Source organism: Larimichthys crocea, chromosome XIII (assembly GCF_000972845.2).
Source record: "Larimichthys crocea isolate SSNF chromosome XIII, L_crocea_2.0, whole genome shotgun sequence".
NCBI lineage: Eukaryota > Metazoa > Chordata > Actinopteri > Sciaenidae > Larimichthys > Larimichthys crocea.
Genome location: NC_040023.1, coordinates 35,035,194 through 35,051,073, shown reverse-complemented (window position 1 = coordinate 35,051,073; position 15,880 = coordinate 35,035,194). Strand labels below are relative to the sequence as shown.

General features: G+C 41.1%; 1 protein-coding gene across 1 annotated transcript in view; it reads right to left on the bottom strand.

Moving 5' to 3' along the window:
• The window catches only part of dgkb (diacylglycerol kinase, beta), a 70,107-nt gene that overhangs the window by 16,859 nt on the left and 37,368 nt on the right, over positions 1-15,880 (bottom strand). The window contains exon 20 of the mRNA XM_019279079.2: positions 8,317-8,381. Within this exon, the coding sequence (XP_019134624.2) occupies positions 8,317-8,381 (65 nt within the window). The remainder of the gene's footprint in view (positions 1-8,316; positions 8,382-15,880) is intronic.

Sequence of the window (15,880 nt, the reverse complement as noted above, 5' to 3'; positions counted from 1 at the left end):
TCCATTTGAGTAAGATGATACTTTTAAGGTAGATTAGGACGACCTTACTTTATAGTAAGTGCAATAAAAGTGAACATAAAGTGCCCATTTCCTTAAAATGTTGCCTGACTTTAAGCTCTTCCAGGATATCTTCGAAGTTCATCCGTTATATGTCCGGTGATTTGTGTCTGTATGTAGCAGGTTTATAATTCACAGGGCTCTCTGCTGTGATCCTACCTGCAGTGTATCAATGCAAAGTGTACTGCAATAATAACTTTAGCGGTGTGCATGTGAGATCAGCTGTAGTAGTCGCAGCTGGCACACCGAAAAGAAAACAGCGCATCAGGTTTCCAGAGCCGCTGATGTGCCGTGCATTTGCACAAACAAATCGTGAAACAAAACTGAGAGAAGGGCATACAAAGTGTGCGGGCGAGAGAAAGAAAAACACCACGGAGCGCTTTAGAAAAACACAGTGAAGAAAGGTGGGAGACGAGACAGGTGAGCAGCAACAGGAAGACAAAAGTAGCTCAAATAGCCTGAATCTAAACGATACGATCATGTTCATCAACCCTCCACCGGTTGGTCAACATATTAAAAGGATGTCAGAGGCGATAAGCTTCAGCGTCGCGTCGCTGTCCCGAGGCCACAGCACCTTTTGAATGCACTTTCTACCGGCCACACTGAACGCGAGAGGCACACAGCCATTGATTTTTGTTCCCCTCTGACACTTAATCTAACCCACAGTGATCTACGACCTTACTTTCACACTAATTTCTTCTTGATCAGAGGTGATAAATATCGCATTGACATAACCAACTCTTTGTGCATTGCATCAATGCACTGTTTTGTTTAACATGACACCGCCTGGAGTGCTCCGACTCCGACTGGCAGTTTGAGAAATGACCCGAATTGCGTCGTCTTGCCTTCAGAGATGCAGCAGGCGGTTTGAAAAAAAAATGTATTTCTTTCTGTTGCAGTGAGATGATAGAAATTATCTTTAAGAACAAATACAAAACCTGAACTGCTAAAACGACATAAAAGCGAACTGATGAGCTCGACATCTAAAATATTTTTTCCTTTTTATTTTAGCTTTGCAAACTGAGCTGAAGTGCGGGGAAGAAATAATGTCACTGGTTCATTTAAACCTCTATAGCAAGAACAAAACAACCACAGTTTTGTTGTGGTAAGTAATGCTGGACCTCTGAGAAACACAGTCCCCAAACTTAGTGACATTTCAGGTCCACCTCTTCACAAAGTTGCCTCTTAAAGTGTATAAATGTCTATATTTATTGACAAATAAAGTGAATTTAAACTCACGTTAAAGGTCCAGTGTGTCAGATTTAGCCAACTGTATTCTCTGAATATGACAGAAGTGAAATATAATATGTTTTTATTCGTGTTTAATCACCTGAAAATAATAATCTTTGTGGTTTAGTTGCCTTAGAATGAGACTTTTATATCTACAGATGCTGCTTCGTGACATTTTATGGCCATCGTAGTTTCTACTTCATGTTTGGAAAAAGGAAAGGCGAGTGGAGGTTGTTGCAGTCTGCAACTACACCACTAGACACTATTAAATCCTGCACACTGGACCTTTGAGTAAAACTAGTTTTTCTTCTTCACAGCCACAAAAAAAAGACGACAAGTTGTGTACAATTACACACATCAATGAGCTAAATTAGTATTCAACAACATAATTTAGCACAAAACATGCCACAAAAGGCCAGATCTAAAATATATTCCAGTCTTATAGTATGTAATATAAATTCATACTACATTAATAGACACTTTTAAACCAAAACCAGCCCAGCTTGAACCTACAGTGGACTCAAAGTGACAACTATAATCGTGAAAATCTGACACAATGTTTCAGCAACCGCTTCTTACAGATGTGTAAATTGCAAATGAAGTCTTATAATAAAAAAAAAATGCAATGCCTGTTTAATCATTTAAGCTTAAATATAGATACAGACCTGGATCGTGAATAAATGCTGTGCTCAAACAATGTGTTAATTGTGTTGCATTACCCTCCATTGTGCAGATATATCAGTTATTACTTTTTATAGGTATTCCTGTAATTGAATTAAACATTTAACCGTGTGTGTGTGTTGTGTGTGTGTTGAAGGGGGTGTTGATAAATTAAAAACTACAATAATTTATGTTGAAACGAAACACAGTCTAAATTGTGACAGGCCTACTGTTCCACTCGAGAGCCAAGGAGTCATTTTGGGAGCTGTTAGATACCCGACGTGGAGTTAACAAAGCAATACTGTTAATTAATGATTTCATATTGTTTACAAGACTTCAGGTGTCTCGACAGCACATTTATCTAAAGTCTGACACCTCCGGCAACATGTCAGCGGGGAAAACTTGATTTTAGTCTGTTAGTTTGAAAATGACAGTCGGTTATCATTCTTCATTAATGTTGAGAGTTTCCACCCAAAAGAACCCAGAAGTTGTTTGATAAAGGACACGCGTCCAACATTTTACATGCTTAGCTTTTTAACATCCGGCTAAAACAACAGACATAATCTAAGTTTATTGTCGATATATGTCATTTATAAGGTTTTTAAGATGCATCAGAGTTACACTTTGAGACTCAAAGCCTCAGAGTGAACAGGTTTGTGTCTATCGTTGACTGACAGCTGAGATATTTGCACTCTTATCTTACAAGCCAATGAGCCAATGGTTTTAAAGAACTCATTGGTTTGTGGCGGTGGAGCTGAGGAGTTATTTCACTTTTAACTGTAACTTTAATCGGGATGCTAATTTTAAAGCTCTCGCTTCTTGCTTGGCCAGTTTCTCCTTTTCTCTTCTTATCTTTCCTCCATCCACGTCCTCTTCAGTCTCTTCTCCTCTGTCATTATGTCCATAGAGGCTGCTGAGCCTGGTCACATTGCCCTGCTTGCCCAGCTCCTGTTCTGGCACGACACCCTGGCTCCAGGTGGTTGAAAACGCCTGTGGTACAAACACTAACACTAACCCTGGTGCTCTGAGCTCATAATCCGGGTAGCCTGGCTAACAAACTGAGCTTGCAGCAGCTACAGTTGGCAGCAGTTTACTTCAGGAAACTCTGTAAATCACAGAGAGTTGATTTTCTCCATAAAATATGATCCAGTTTCACCAAAATCAGTGAAATAGTTGGTGGCGTGTGACTTAAAACGTTGCATATTTCTTGCGTATTGTACCCGGAACAGCTGATTATAAGTCAGTGTAGCATCAAACGATTTAAAATCTGATATTTTATGGTATAAAAGCTGCACAACAGATCATACTATGCAAACTAAAGATGATCGTTAAAATTAACGTTGATCTTCAGTTTGTCGTTATCAGGGTCGACTTGTTAATAGATCATACGATCATTCTTTTGTACGTGCAGAGCCCTGTGTGTGTAAGTTCACTTGAGTTAATGTGTTTGTGTTGTGTGTGCACATGTGTGTGTGCACATGTGTGTGTGTGTGTGCATTCCCACTGAGCTGGGGACAGGGCCACAGGTGAGATCTCTCTAAATTACACACAAGTGGTCATTAATTATAAATGACACTCTGGTCACATAAACGATTTCATCCTCAAATGAGGTCCGAGGGCGTCCGCTACTAAAGTCCACCATGCATGTGTGTGTGTGTAAATGAGTGCGAGTGCATGTGTAAATTAGAGCGCCATCACCTGTGGCCCTGTTCCCAGCTCAGCAGGAAACACGCACACACACACACACACACGTGCATGCATACACACACATTAGCATGGGTGTGTTGATGGGTGCGTGTGTTGGTGAATCCGGCGGGCCCCATCCAGCACGTCGCAGCGCTTTGATGAACATACTCATTATGCTAAAGAGTGCTCCATGCCTGGGCTTCCCTGTGCCTTCAGGAAAGGTTAACTCAGGATGGTTACACAGCACAGCGAGAGCCTGTGGGCGCACAGGGGCAGAGCGGCTCTGGAGGAGCACGCTGACGGTGTTAGATGTCTCAGGACCAAAAATAGATCTGAATATGCAGAGCAAATATCATGGGAACATCAAGGCGCCATCATTGATGCCACAGAATAAACAAACATTGCAGGTGAAAGCCGCATGCAGCCAAAAGGTCCCAAATCAGATGTTTTGCCTCAGATCTGATGTCGTCTGATTAGTGTGCAAAGCAAAATAAGCTGCGTGGAGCCAAGTTTTCAAATTATGATCTGGGAAGAGCGCCACAAAATTGGACTGTGAGGATTGTATGGAGAAAAAATGGGAGCAAAGCTGCTGCGTTAAACAACAAAGTAAGCTTAGTATCAGTTATATGTCTGGTTTGGCTTATCGGCTGGATGCACCCTGAGGAGCTAGTTCTGTCCTTAAAATACTTCCCGACGATGGTGAGCAGCATCACATCTCGCACATCATGCAGTGGCTTTCCGTCTACAGGACGGGAACAGTTTTCTACTTCTATTACCTGTCACCACCGTCTTCTCCTAACCTTAGCCAAGCCAAACCATAACTTAATCCTAGATTAGTCACTATAACTACACTCACCTTTATTTTTATTTTCTTAAGATTAATTGCCTTTGTTGGATAATTCACAGCGGAGAGGCCGACAGGAATCACGGTGGAGAGTGTGAAGGTCTTGACACGCACAGCTGGAGATGAAGCGGGGGTTGTGGTCGTGGTTACATTGTATTCACCTCACTCATCTGGCCTCTGAGAATTTTATGAACGTTGGCAAATTACACAGAATTGCGTAAAGCTGAAGTTGCACAACGTGTAGAATTTTAAAATCATCCAAGAAGGCGACAAGATCGGATAAAATAAACGTTTTACGCCTCGTAGTTCAGGAGGGTTGGGTGTAACCGTTACTGTAATCACATTACATTTTGTCTGTCACAGTAATATAACATATTACTGCTCCTTAAATTCAGTTGCTAATCAAACATAACGTTGTTACTTGCATTACATAAGTTCTTTTAATTATCTGCATAATGGACAAATAAAACATGACGTCATGCTCAGTGACTTCCTTCAACTCGGACACTGAAGTCAGAGATGATCCTGAACAGTTTCCCTTCAGTAAGATCACCTGCTTCTTTCCACTGAACTGAAGTTCGGAGATGTTCAGAAAAGTGTCAGAACTGAGAATTAAAGAGATGACGTTGAAGAATAAGACAAAGTTCTTCATTTTCTAAACCCTCTCCTCTTTCTCCACCTCTCTCTCCATCCGTCTCTTTCCCTCAGAGTCAGAGATTAGTGTGTAATTACACGGGAGATCAGCAAAAAAAAAAAGGGAGTAGTATATTTTAACAAGGCGGTCGAGGAGGAGTGGCGATGGAGGGGAGCGGGGGAGGGTTGGGTGGCGCAGCCCTCGTCACGGCCCGACTGATTGTCTGCTTTTAATCCTCAACCTCATTATCACCTCCAGGTCCGGCAGTGGCAGTAAATGAATCTATCTGCCGAGTGTCAAATCTTCACACCTTCGCCCTGGTAATCACCCCAAGGTGCAAATACAGAAGATGGATAGAAGCGGAGAAATGAAGGGGAGGGAGAGCGAGCGTATGACCCCCGCATTTCATCAACAAAAACCCCCTCATTTCATAATTAGGAAGAGCTACATGATGCTGTTTGGTTGGTAATTAAAGCTGATTAAATATTCAGATAGTTTAAGGTCAAAGCAGTGACGGAACGTATACGTATGATACGTATGGGAAGTGTGGAGTCATTACAGATGTCAGATTAAACACCTCATAATTCAACGTTTGACATTTTTCTTATTCCACGTTGTGCTTAATCTACTATAATCTTCCATTTATTAGTATTTCTTGTTATTTATTTTGACTTTGAAACCTTTGCAAGGTTAAAATATGTACGATATACGACAGAAATATATTAAAATAAACATTTAATCCATGAAAAAGGGAAGAAGATGTTGTCCAGCGGTGCTCTGGCTGATATAAAATGCATTTTGTTCGCATGCAAAAAGAGATTTATTAAAACAATATATAAAAATAATTAGTATATTAAAATATTTGTACTTTTAGTTCATGTCAAATCATCCTCCAGCCCCCAGAAACAGTTGACTTACCTGGAAAAACTAATTCATGAACCACAGCCTAAAGTCTCAGATATTTCACTAAAAATATAATATATATATTAAAATATAAACCTTTTCACGCTTACATATTGATAATCATCTGCCTCCCACTATTACATCAGAGATTTAAAAATATGAAGTAAATCCACAGTTTGTCTTAAAAATGTGTGAAAATGAGACATTTTTCATTGAAAATTACAAAACTGTTGATAAAATAAATTAAAATAAATCCTGTGTTTGGTTTGGTGTCACTGCTGTGATATGTCTGTGTGATATCGAACATGACGATGCTGCATCTGTTTTTCAGTGGGTGAAGATGATTTAAATGCAGGAAAACAACAAAACGACTTTCAGCCGCATTCTTCATCCCATCGTGCCGTTGTTATTGAAATTGTACATTTTATCAGTCGTCGGATGTTTCCCAATAAAAATATTTGTTTTAAACATCTCTCACTAAAAGAAAAGCTCGATGTTTCACCTCTTTTCTATTTAACTAAACGCTCTCCCGGTTCATTCATGTATTAAGTTTGCTGGTGCTTGAAGCTTGTTAGCGGTTCCTCATTATTCCATTTCATTCATCCCAGACAAAAACAGACTTGATGAGAGTGAAATAAAGTCTTTCCTTCTTCGAGACACTTTGCACTTTGCTTCTATTGTCACTGAAGTGAAAAAAAAAAAAGAGCTTCCAGCTGCAGGAAAATGACTCTGTGATAAGTTGCAATATACTTCCAATGGACACGAGCCCTTTGGACAAATCCAACAAAATCTATGCTACCTTGAAAAACTATAATCATGCATTATTGAAATTGGCAAGGATAGTGTGTAATAGAGAGATCCTAAACCCATTCCCCCTCCTGAATTATTAATTGGATTCAAATAACAGACAGAATAATTTTCTTAAAATATCTCAATCATTTTTCACAAAGGGGACTTAAAAATCGGGGTAAAACAACAGAGATGCCGCCTGCGTGTCCCGCGTGTACGTCTGCAACGCGACCGAAACACGAAAACCGTTCACCGACTTTCGCAACATGACGACTACCCAACGCCCTCTTTGTTTAACCGGTCTGTAACTTTACAGTCTCTCCTCCGTAACCATCGGAAACCATCAAACAACAGGCCTGTGTTCATCTGAAGCTGCCTTCGCTCGTATCTGCATGTTGGAGCCGCAGAAGGATAGCTGGCTAAATGTTGTACTAAGGCCGGGGTAAAATATGATAATGAGTACAAATGGGATTATTAGGAGGCTGCGTGTCATCAGTCTGACTGATCCATGATGTCAAACTAGCCAAGCAAATTCAATTAGGCCTGCAATTACTCCCTGGCGCTAGTGGAGACGTATTGGGAGACGTTAAATATTGATGGAAACATAGATGCCACATTTGTTCATCTCCAAAAGGTGAACGCATCTCCTCAAGGTAATCACACATGCTAAGTATGAAGCGCGGCCATTCGTCATGCTGAGCTCCACAGCAGCAGCTAACACAGTGGAGGGGCCACGCAGAGGTTCTGCAGATAAAGTGTAGGCGTTTGTTTTTTTTAAAATAGAGACATTCAAGGACCCCGAAGCCTTAAATTCCTTGAAATAGCGGTAAAATCCTGGAAAAATAAGTGTTTACCTGGACAAAACATGATTTTTTTAGATCATTAAAGGGTCACTCAGGTCTCCTGAGAATGTTTAAAATCACCTCACCTCAGTGTAAAAAAGTCAAACGTATCATGAATGTAAAAAATTGGCTCTTGTGAAGTCAGGTTGTAAGATTTAAAAATTCTCAAGGGCATATTTGCAAATCTAAAATATATATCAGGATAAAAAGATGCAGCAGTGAGTTTCATTTAAGTCTCCAACCCTTCAAGGATTTTAGACTGAAACTAAAACATGATAACGAGATACCAGAACCTGCTCGACGTCCAACACATTCACGCTTCATGATTGGCTGTATTGTCCGATGTGTAACTCTGCATGCACAGGAAGGAAAAGATGTCTCACTCTGAGTCACATCCATGTTTGTAGTCCAGTTTTAGGAGACATTAGTAAATGTACCGTACTCATATCGTGCCCTTTCAAGTCTTCCAACCACTCAAGGCACCTTCACGCTACACATTCAGCCTTCGGGAGCAATTTGAGTATCTTGCCCGAGGACTCTTCAACATGCAGACAGGAGGAGCCGGCGATTAAAACCAGCAGTCTTAGTGGACGACCCACTTTACCTCCTGAACCCCAGCTACGTATTCAACAAAACAAAGACAGTATGAGCATCCTGAGTTACAAACTTACCTGCTGTTAAACTTCTCAGGATGCTTCTCCCTCATAACGTGGAAGCGATGTGCGATGGAGGCGTCCTGAAAGAGAGAATCAAATCTTTAATTCAGTCTCATCTCTTCAAACTTAAAGCCTGGACCTTTGACCTCCTCCTCCTCCTCCTCCTGTGTTTTCAGTTTAGAAATATGACGTCTGTGATTAAACATGTAAAGCAGCTCAACTTCCACATGCAGAAATCTAATTATTTACATCCCAGACATCCTCCTCCTCCTCCTCGTTAACTAACTTTCCCAACATAAACAGACACAGTTACACCTCGCGCGTCCCTTGTGTATACTTCTATAAGGTGAACAAAGTTATTCGCGGGAGGTGGCGGTGGGGTTGAGCCCGGGATGGAGAGATATTGGCAGAAACCCTGATGAACAGCACGCTGTGTCTCTACACAGGCTAATTAATTAAACACACATTGTGAGTAATCACAGCTCCCAGCCTAACCTACAGGATGCTGCCGACACCCTGGCAACCAAGTTGTTTTCTCCCTCCCATCCTCCACCTCTCCTCTCATTCTCTATATGTCGCTCTCGACCTTCCTCTCACCCTTTCTGCCTCCCCCCCTCTCTCCCTCTGTGGCCTAGGGCAGAAAGTGCAGCCTCACTGGAGCTCTTGGTGTTAAGGCGATACGGTTCATGTTACATGTTAGGGTGGTGTGATTGACACAGACACTTCACCAGTACGTTAACACCATCTCAGTCTGCTAAGACTGTTACAGTGTTTAACTGTGAAACTACAGATCAGGATATATATTTAGAGTAAACCCATACGAGTCCTTTAAGATGAGACGGAGAACATCTTCACGCCTCTGGATCAGGATGTTGATGGAGGGTGTAGACCGCGTGGAGGTGGTCTGTTTCACGTTATGACCTAGAGCCGGGTTCACAAAGATATTTCAGACTGGTCGTTGGCGTTCTCACACTATCTAAGTCAGACAACACCAACTATTTCACTGGTTCTGGTGAAACTGGATCATATTTTGTGGTTTTCCCTCTGATGTCAACAAACTGTGTTTGGACCACCGGTATGGGGAAGTTTTCAAGCCCAGGGTGGGGAGAATGCTGATGGGGAGTGGAGCCAGTGTTGTGCCAGAACAGGAGCTGGTAACAGAGCTCAGCAGCCTCTATGGACATAATGACAGAGGCAAAAAGACCAAAGGGGACGCTGACAGAAGAAGGAACAGACTTTTAGTCTGACGAGTAGATAACAGCTGAACTCTGCTACGTGTCTGAACACTGCTGAGATTTTCATTTTCTGCTGCATATCAAATAATATTTAAGTCAAGAACTTAATTTAGATCAATTTCAACATCTAACTAAAGTTTGATCTAGGGCATAGTCTGTCTTTGTGAACAGGTAAAAATGCAGTTTTTGAAGATGCTGTAAAGTTGTTTTTCTTCATAAAACTGGGCTGCAGTAGAAGACAAATGTTTTTTTGTTTTTTTTAAATTGGAGGTGCATGGCCAGAGAAAACAGAAAAAGCTCTGTGGTGTTCCCTCTTGTTCAAAAAGTAGAAAACAAAGCGTTACATTTTGGATTTTATGGTCTTAACAAGAACTTAGTACTACCAGCATTATTTCAGTGGGAGACAACCGTTTCAAAAAAAAGATCCTCACTAAATTAAGAGCTGGTTCGTGATCAGACACGCCAAAATTAAACACAGATTCACAGTTATTTCACCATTTTTCAGGTGTTTTAAGTGTTTTAAGTGACTGTCACCTGAATATCAGCACGGCTGTGATTAACTACGACCGAAGCAGTGCTGATGATCAGTCTAACAGCGCTCCCTCTTATGCAAAATGACTTTATTAAATGTATTATTAGACCACCTTGTTGATATGTTGTATAACCACAATAATACCTTGAAACAAAGTGTTTGAGAAGTAATTATCAGTAAACTGAAATATAAATGGGATCAGTTATGTCACAAATCATGCAGAAAACCCTCAAGAACAGATTGTAAAGTCTCAAACAAAATAAAAACTACACAGTGACTAACGACACTGTAATTTCCTTTAATTTACGCTTCTAAGTCAGCGCCAGCAGAAAGATGCTGGCGAGGCCTTTGTGAGAAAAACAGACCAAACTCTCGACAAAGACGGCAAACTTGTTCATCTCAAGACAGAAAGACAGAGTGAGTTTCTGTAAACTTTCTGGGCTTGTTCCTCTCCCTCCTCCTTCCTCCACTGAAGCAATCTGTTTTGACCCACTCCATTTTGAGTGGCACTATTGAAACAGCACCTACAGGGAGGACCGCCTGCTGGCTCTCTGTACAGAAATTTAGGAGAAGCCAAAAGAGGAAAAAAATAAATAATATAAAAAAATCAATGGAGCTCCTCTTGATGTCTCTTCAAGACGCTGTAAGCAGAAGACCAAAAGAATCCTTCAAGATCCCCGCAGACTCACCTCACGCTTCCAACGCGAGCCAGAAGAGGCGAGATGATGGATATATCTGAGAGATTGTAACTTGATTTTCTTACAAACAGGACAATAGCTGCAAACAAGAGAGCAAAAGCGAGGAGAGGTTGTCTCCCCTTTGGTTTGGGGTCTATTATCTGAGATCTGTACAAGTGGAGCTGCGGCTTCTGCAACAGTAAACAGCGATTTCAAGCAACCCGGAGTGGATGAAGCGGCCTAACACTGCCATACAGATGAAAGCAACGTCACGAAGAATAAAATATATTAACGGTGATATGAATAATATTTGTTCAGTAGGGATGTATACAGTATGGCTGTCTCCGTCTTGAAGCCATTAGATGTTATACAGGTAATTTAATAAGACATATGTGCAGATAACTACATATATCACTCTGCTTTACAGCCGTTTTAATAACCATTATCTCAACGTTACATTAACATTCATCATCTAGATCGTAACAAACTTTTGCACCACGAAGATGAACACACATATGACACACATTGATTGAATACAGGCGTTAGGTGTTTAATTAACTTAATTTCTTTGCACAGCTTTAATTTAAATTTACACGTGTCTTATAGGTTGTTGTGAAGCGGTTTAACTTCTCACCTCGCTGCAGTGAAGTCAGAGCGTGCTCTAAGAGTTTTTTCAGTGCGCCGTGTTAAAAAGGTGCAAAGGAGCTTTTTGAGAAATTTGCAGAAATGCATTGAAACTGGAGTCTGGTATAAAGCAACACCTGAAATGAATTTATTTATGTCAATGCAAACCTTTTAAAAAAAGACAATGTTTCTATTTTTTGAGGAGCTTCTCCAAAATCCTCAACTCCAAAGTGAAAATACATCAAGGACTCGCCAAACTTTGTCCGGTCAGACCAGTTTGTAAGATTTGAACTGAGCTGGTGAAACTGATTTCAGTTCGTGATGCTGCTGATCTGGCTCCAGTATTTTGATCATTTGTTTCTCCAACGAATATATTGTTTTATAATTATACGTACATATTATGCAAATGTTAATATACATTTCTCATTTCTAAAGTTTATTATTGACCTTGGAAACAGCAAAACTATTTCACCACGAGGTCTGTTCCTGGAGCTTCTGATCACGTCACATGATCTTGTCCGGATGTCATGAAATTGTAGATACTGCTGTACGACTCGTCCTTTGAAAACTTCCCATGTATTTTTAATATATTCTGTAGAATGTGATTATTTTATAAAGGATATAACACCTTTGTCTGACTCAAACTTCAGGCTTCTAAGACAACTTTTAGCTCTTGATCGTCTGTATCTATAGAAGTCTTTGGACGTGTTGTCTTGATGATGATGAAGATCATGTGGCATAACTGAAAGCTCCAGAACAGCTACTAAACGCACCGCATGGTGACCCTCCAGTGGTTTCCATGGTAAAGATGCTGTAAAGATGTTTTCTTCATAACACTGGGCTGCAGTAGAAGACAAATGTTTTTTTGTTGTTTTTTTTAAATTGGAGGTGCATGACCAGAGAAAACAGAAAAAGCTCTGTGGTGTTCAAAAAGTAGAAAACAATTCATCCGTAAAAATAAAACTGTTCTGTAAAAGCGTTACATTTGGGATTTTATGGTCTTAACAACTCAAGAACATCACGTGATCTTGCATAGTGCATAGGAATGAACTTTGAACCTCAGCTCGACAATACCACCACCACTGGGCGGAGTCCATCTGCCGATGAAGATCATGTGACATGACTGAGAGCTTCAGAATATCTACTAAATGGACCTTGCGGTGAGATTTTAAAACAAAACCACAGAGTCTAAATAAAAAGGGAACGCGTCCGTCGTAGCGTCAACACGTGTAGGACACATTCACCTCCTCGAGCCTTGACCGCCTCGCGGCGGTGGGCCGTCGTCGGCTCACTCCTTCTCTCTCTCCCCCTTTAGCTGCCCTCAAATAATTACCAATGTAAAAATCTGGCACCCAAATTAATACAGGACATGTGTAATGTCCTCTCATAGCTCAAAGTTTAGTCCAATTATGAGTGGGCCCCAGCGGTTTGATGTGCCTTTCACTACGGGGGAGAATAATGGCTTTGACAGGAGCGCCAGGGTCATTAGGGCGACTGACTGCATTATGGTAGTGGAGCGCGCTCAGTGATTAGTTCTGTCTCTCACCCCTGGCCCTGATTGAGATCATTACACTTCACGTCACTTCCACATCCTCCCAAAGGGATGGCGTCATTAATTCTCAAACCAACCGTTGGGCCATGGCAGAAGGTTAGGTTGGACGAATTTACCAAAAAAAAAGGAAGAATCACCTGACTTCTTCTTCTTCGGAGAATGAGGATGTTTCTTCATCAGCTGCTGACGCTGACGATGAATTATGATGAGCAACCAGACAAATATACATTTAACTCAAGCGTTCGTCCGCGGCCTCAGCTTCTGCTGATCTTTTGATTTCGCCGGCGTCGTTACAGAAACAATCTACTCTGAATCTGCATAATCTCTGAGGTAATTATCAGCTCCACTTGTCGCTTAATCTTTATTGTGTTTATTTATTTTTTTTGTTCAACGGAAAGCAAAAAAAAAAAAGAAGAATCTATTGCAAAATGTGTCACAACTCAAATCCATAGAGAGCTCAAAATCTTCCTAATCCCCCACAAACAACTTCATTTGTCATCATCACGCCTGCTGGGTGCTAATCCCGCTAACAGAGCAAAGACAACAGGAGTTATAATGACTTTATGAAGCAGCCAGGCCAGAGATGATTTCCTTTAATGCTGAGGTTTTTTTTTGTTTGTTCAGCGACTGGTTAAAGCGTCAAAACTTTGTGTTATTTTTTGGGGGGTATTTTAGCTGTTTTAGCAGCATGAGGTGAGGACTTCGAGAGAGAAAGACAGGCATTAAAACCTGCAGGTGTGAATTTTTTTCTCAGTCGTGAAATGACAAGTACTTTAGGAAATCAGTGCATTTTCCTGACATGCAGAGAATCAATCACACCGCGTCTTTGCTCAACTCGACAACAAGACGCTCGTCGACATGTTCAGATTTCTTTTCACCGTGATTCCTCTCTTCTTCTTTACGCCGCTCGGCTTCATGTGTTGCTGACTCTTCTTCTGGTTGTCCCCAAGTCAGAATTTAAAAAAGACACCCTGTGGAGTTTTCTTGTAATTTACCAAACATATGCCATGTGTTATGTTTATATTCTCACCTAAATTAATTGTGTGCATCCTTGAGACTGAATAAACGTGCTGACTACCTTTCCATCCATGTATACATCAGCTAATAGTCCTCTTTTTCATTACACATCCAGTGGCAACCTACACGACGTGAGGCCAAAGCACAGGTGGCAAAAAAACGCAGTTCCTCTAACGTCCACTTGAGGCTGGCTCCAGAAGTGAGTCAGTCTCCATAAGTCCCCATGTTAAAAACTTCACAGCAGAAATAAACATGTTTACAGCCTGGTACAAAAAACAGTTTTGGTCTCTGTAACTAATTTCCCCGTTCATGACAACTGTACTGAGGGTGAATTTATATACAACTCACCTGTTCACATTATATTAAGGCTTAAAGGTGCAGTGTGTAAGATCAGACAAACTAAATACTGACTCTGGATGGGACCTTTCAATTGCTGTTTCTGCTTTTACACTAGGATGGTGAGAGTGATGTGAGGAGATTGCAAACGCCACTAGATGCAACTAAATTCTACACGCTGGTAGGGATGGGAATTGATAAGATTTTTACGATTCCATTATCGATTCTGCTTAACGATTCGATTCTTTATCGATTCTCATTTGGGAAAAAAAGGAGACCTAACAGTTTGATCAGCATCAACTCTGTTTAGTTAGAAGTATCACGACCTTACAAAACCAACAGCGAGGTCAAAAGAGGCCCACAGCCTGGATAATAGTAACAATGTGTAACTGTGGCAAGAAGCACATCGCACTAACATGGTAGGCAGTGTGTTATTTACCTTCTGTAGTAACCGCAGAGGTGGTCATAGCCTGGCTGCTGCCACTGCTGCTAGGTTGAGATTCATCTCCGGTGCGAAGCGTGTCAAAAACACGACATTCATTTAAAAATATTGCATGTTGTGTGCGCAAATGTTTCTGCATGTTCGTCGTGTTCCTTCTCGATGCTGTTATCTCCACTTTGCAATGATTGCAAGTCGCCCTGTTGCCGTCTGTTTTGGTAAAATGCAGCCAAACTTTGGAGCGTTTGAACCCGAGTGGGTGCCATTGTTTGCTACTGATTGCACTGCACATGCCAAACTTGTGTAAGTTACGTGACGTAATTAGTCGTGCTTTCTGGAATCGATAAGAGAATCGTTAGATAAACTGCCAAACGAGTCCATGGAATTGAAACACACGGAACCGGATCTCAACAAGAACCGGTTCTCGATTCCCATCCCTACACACTGGACCTTTAAAGTTACATTTTGAGCTTTACATCCATCTCTTTTAGAAACCTGTGGTTCATGGATGTATCCATATTTATACAGAAGCTGAACGACTAAAGTTAAAATGTCGAAAAGAAGCCGTGACTGACATTCACAAAACTCACAGAAAAATAGAGCTGCTTTTGTTTTTGACATTTATACTTGGAAATTATCAGGATGGATGTTCAGACATTCATTTCACACTGCACACATCACCATATGTTCGTCCCCGTAGACAGATTACAGCCATTGTTCTCCTCTATCACAATGTTAACAAGACCTGTCCTCTAATATCCTCTAACATCGTCATTAGGGGCCCAGGCTGGAGGTGTTATTCAACTAACATTTGTAAGGCCATGCATCACTTACGTCTGTACGAATCTCACAACATCCAGTGGCTCCCTCCTCTACCACCTGCAAATGTCAATTACCATATTTCCCCCCTGACATTTATCAGTAATGGCTAACATGAGCTACGTGAAATAAGTGTCATTATGGTGGAGATGGACAGGGGGGGCGGAGGAGGGGGCAGTTCTAATACCATGCAGATACACAACAAGGCTTGTTTGTCAATCAGGGATGTTTGAGGTTTGAGCACATCTCAATAAAGACATAACCAGAATGTGATCAAGGCAAATAAATGGAGTGATTATGATGTTACTGCAGGTGCATTTCTCTCCCATTCGACCTTTAATAGCAGAG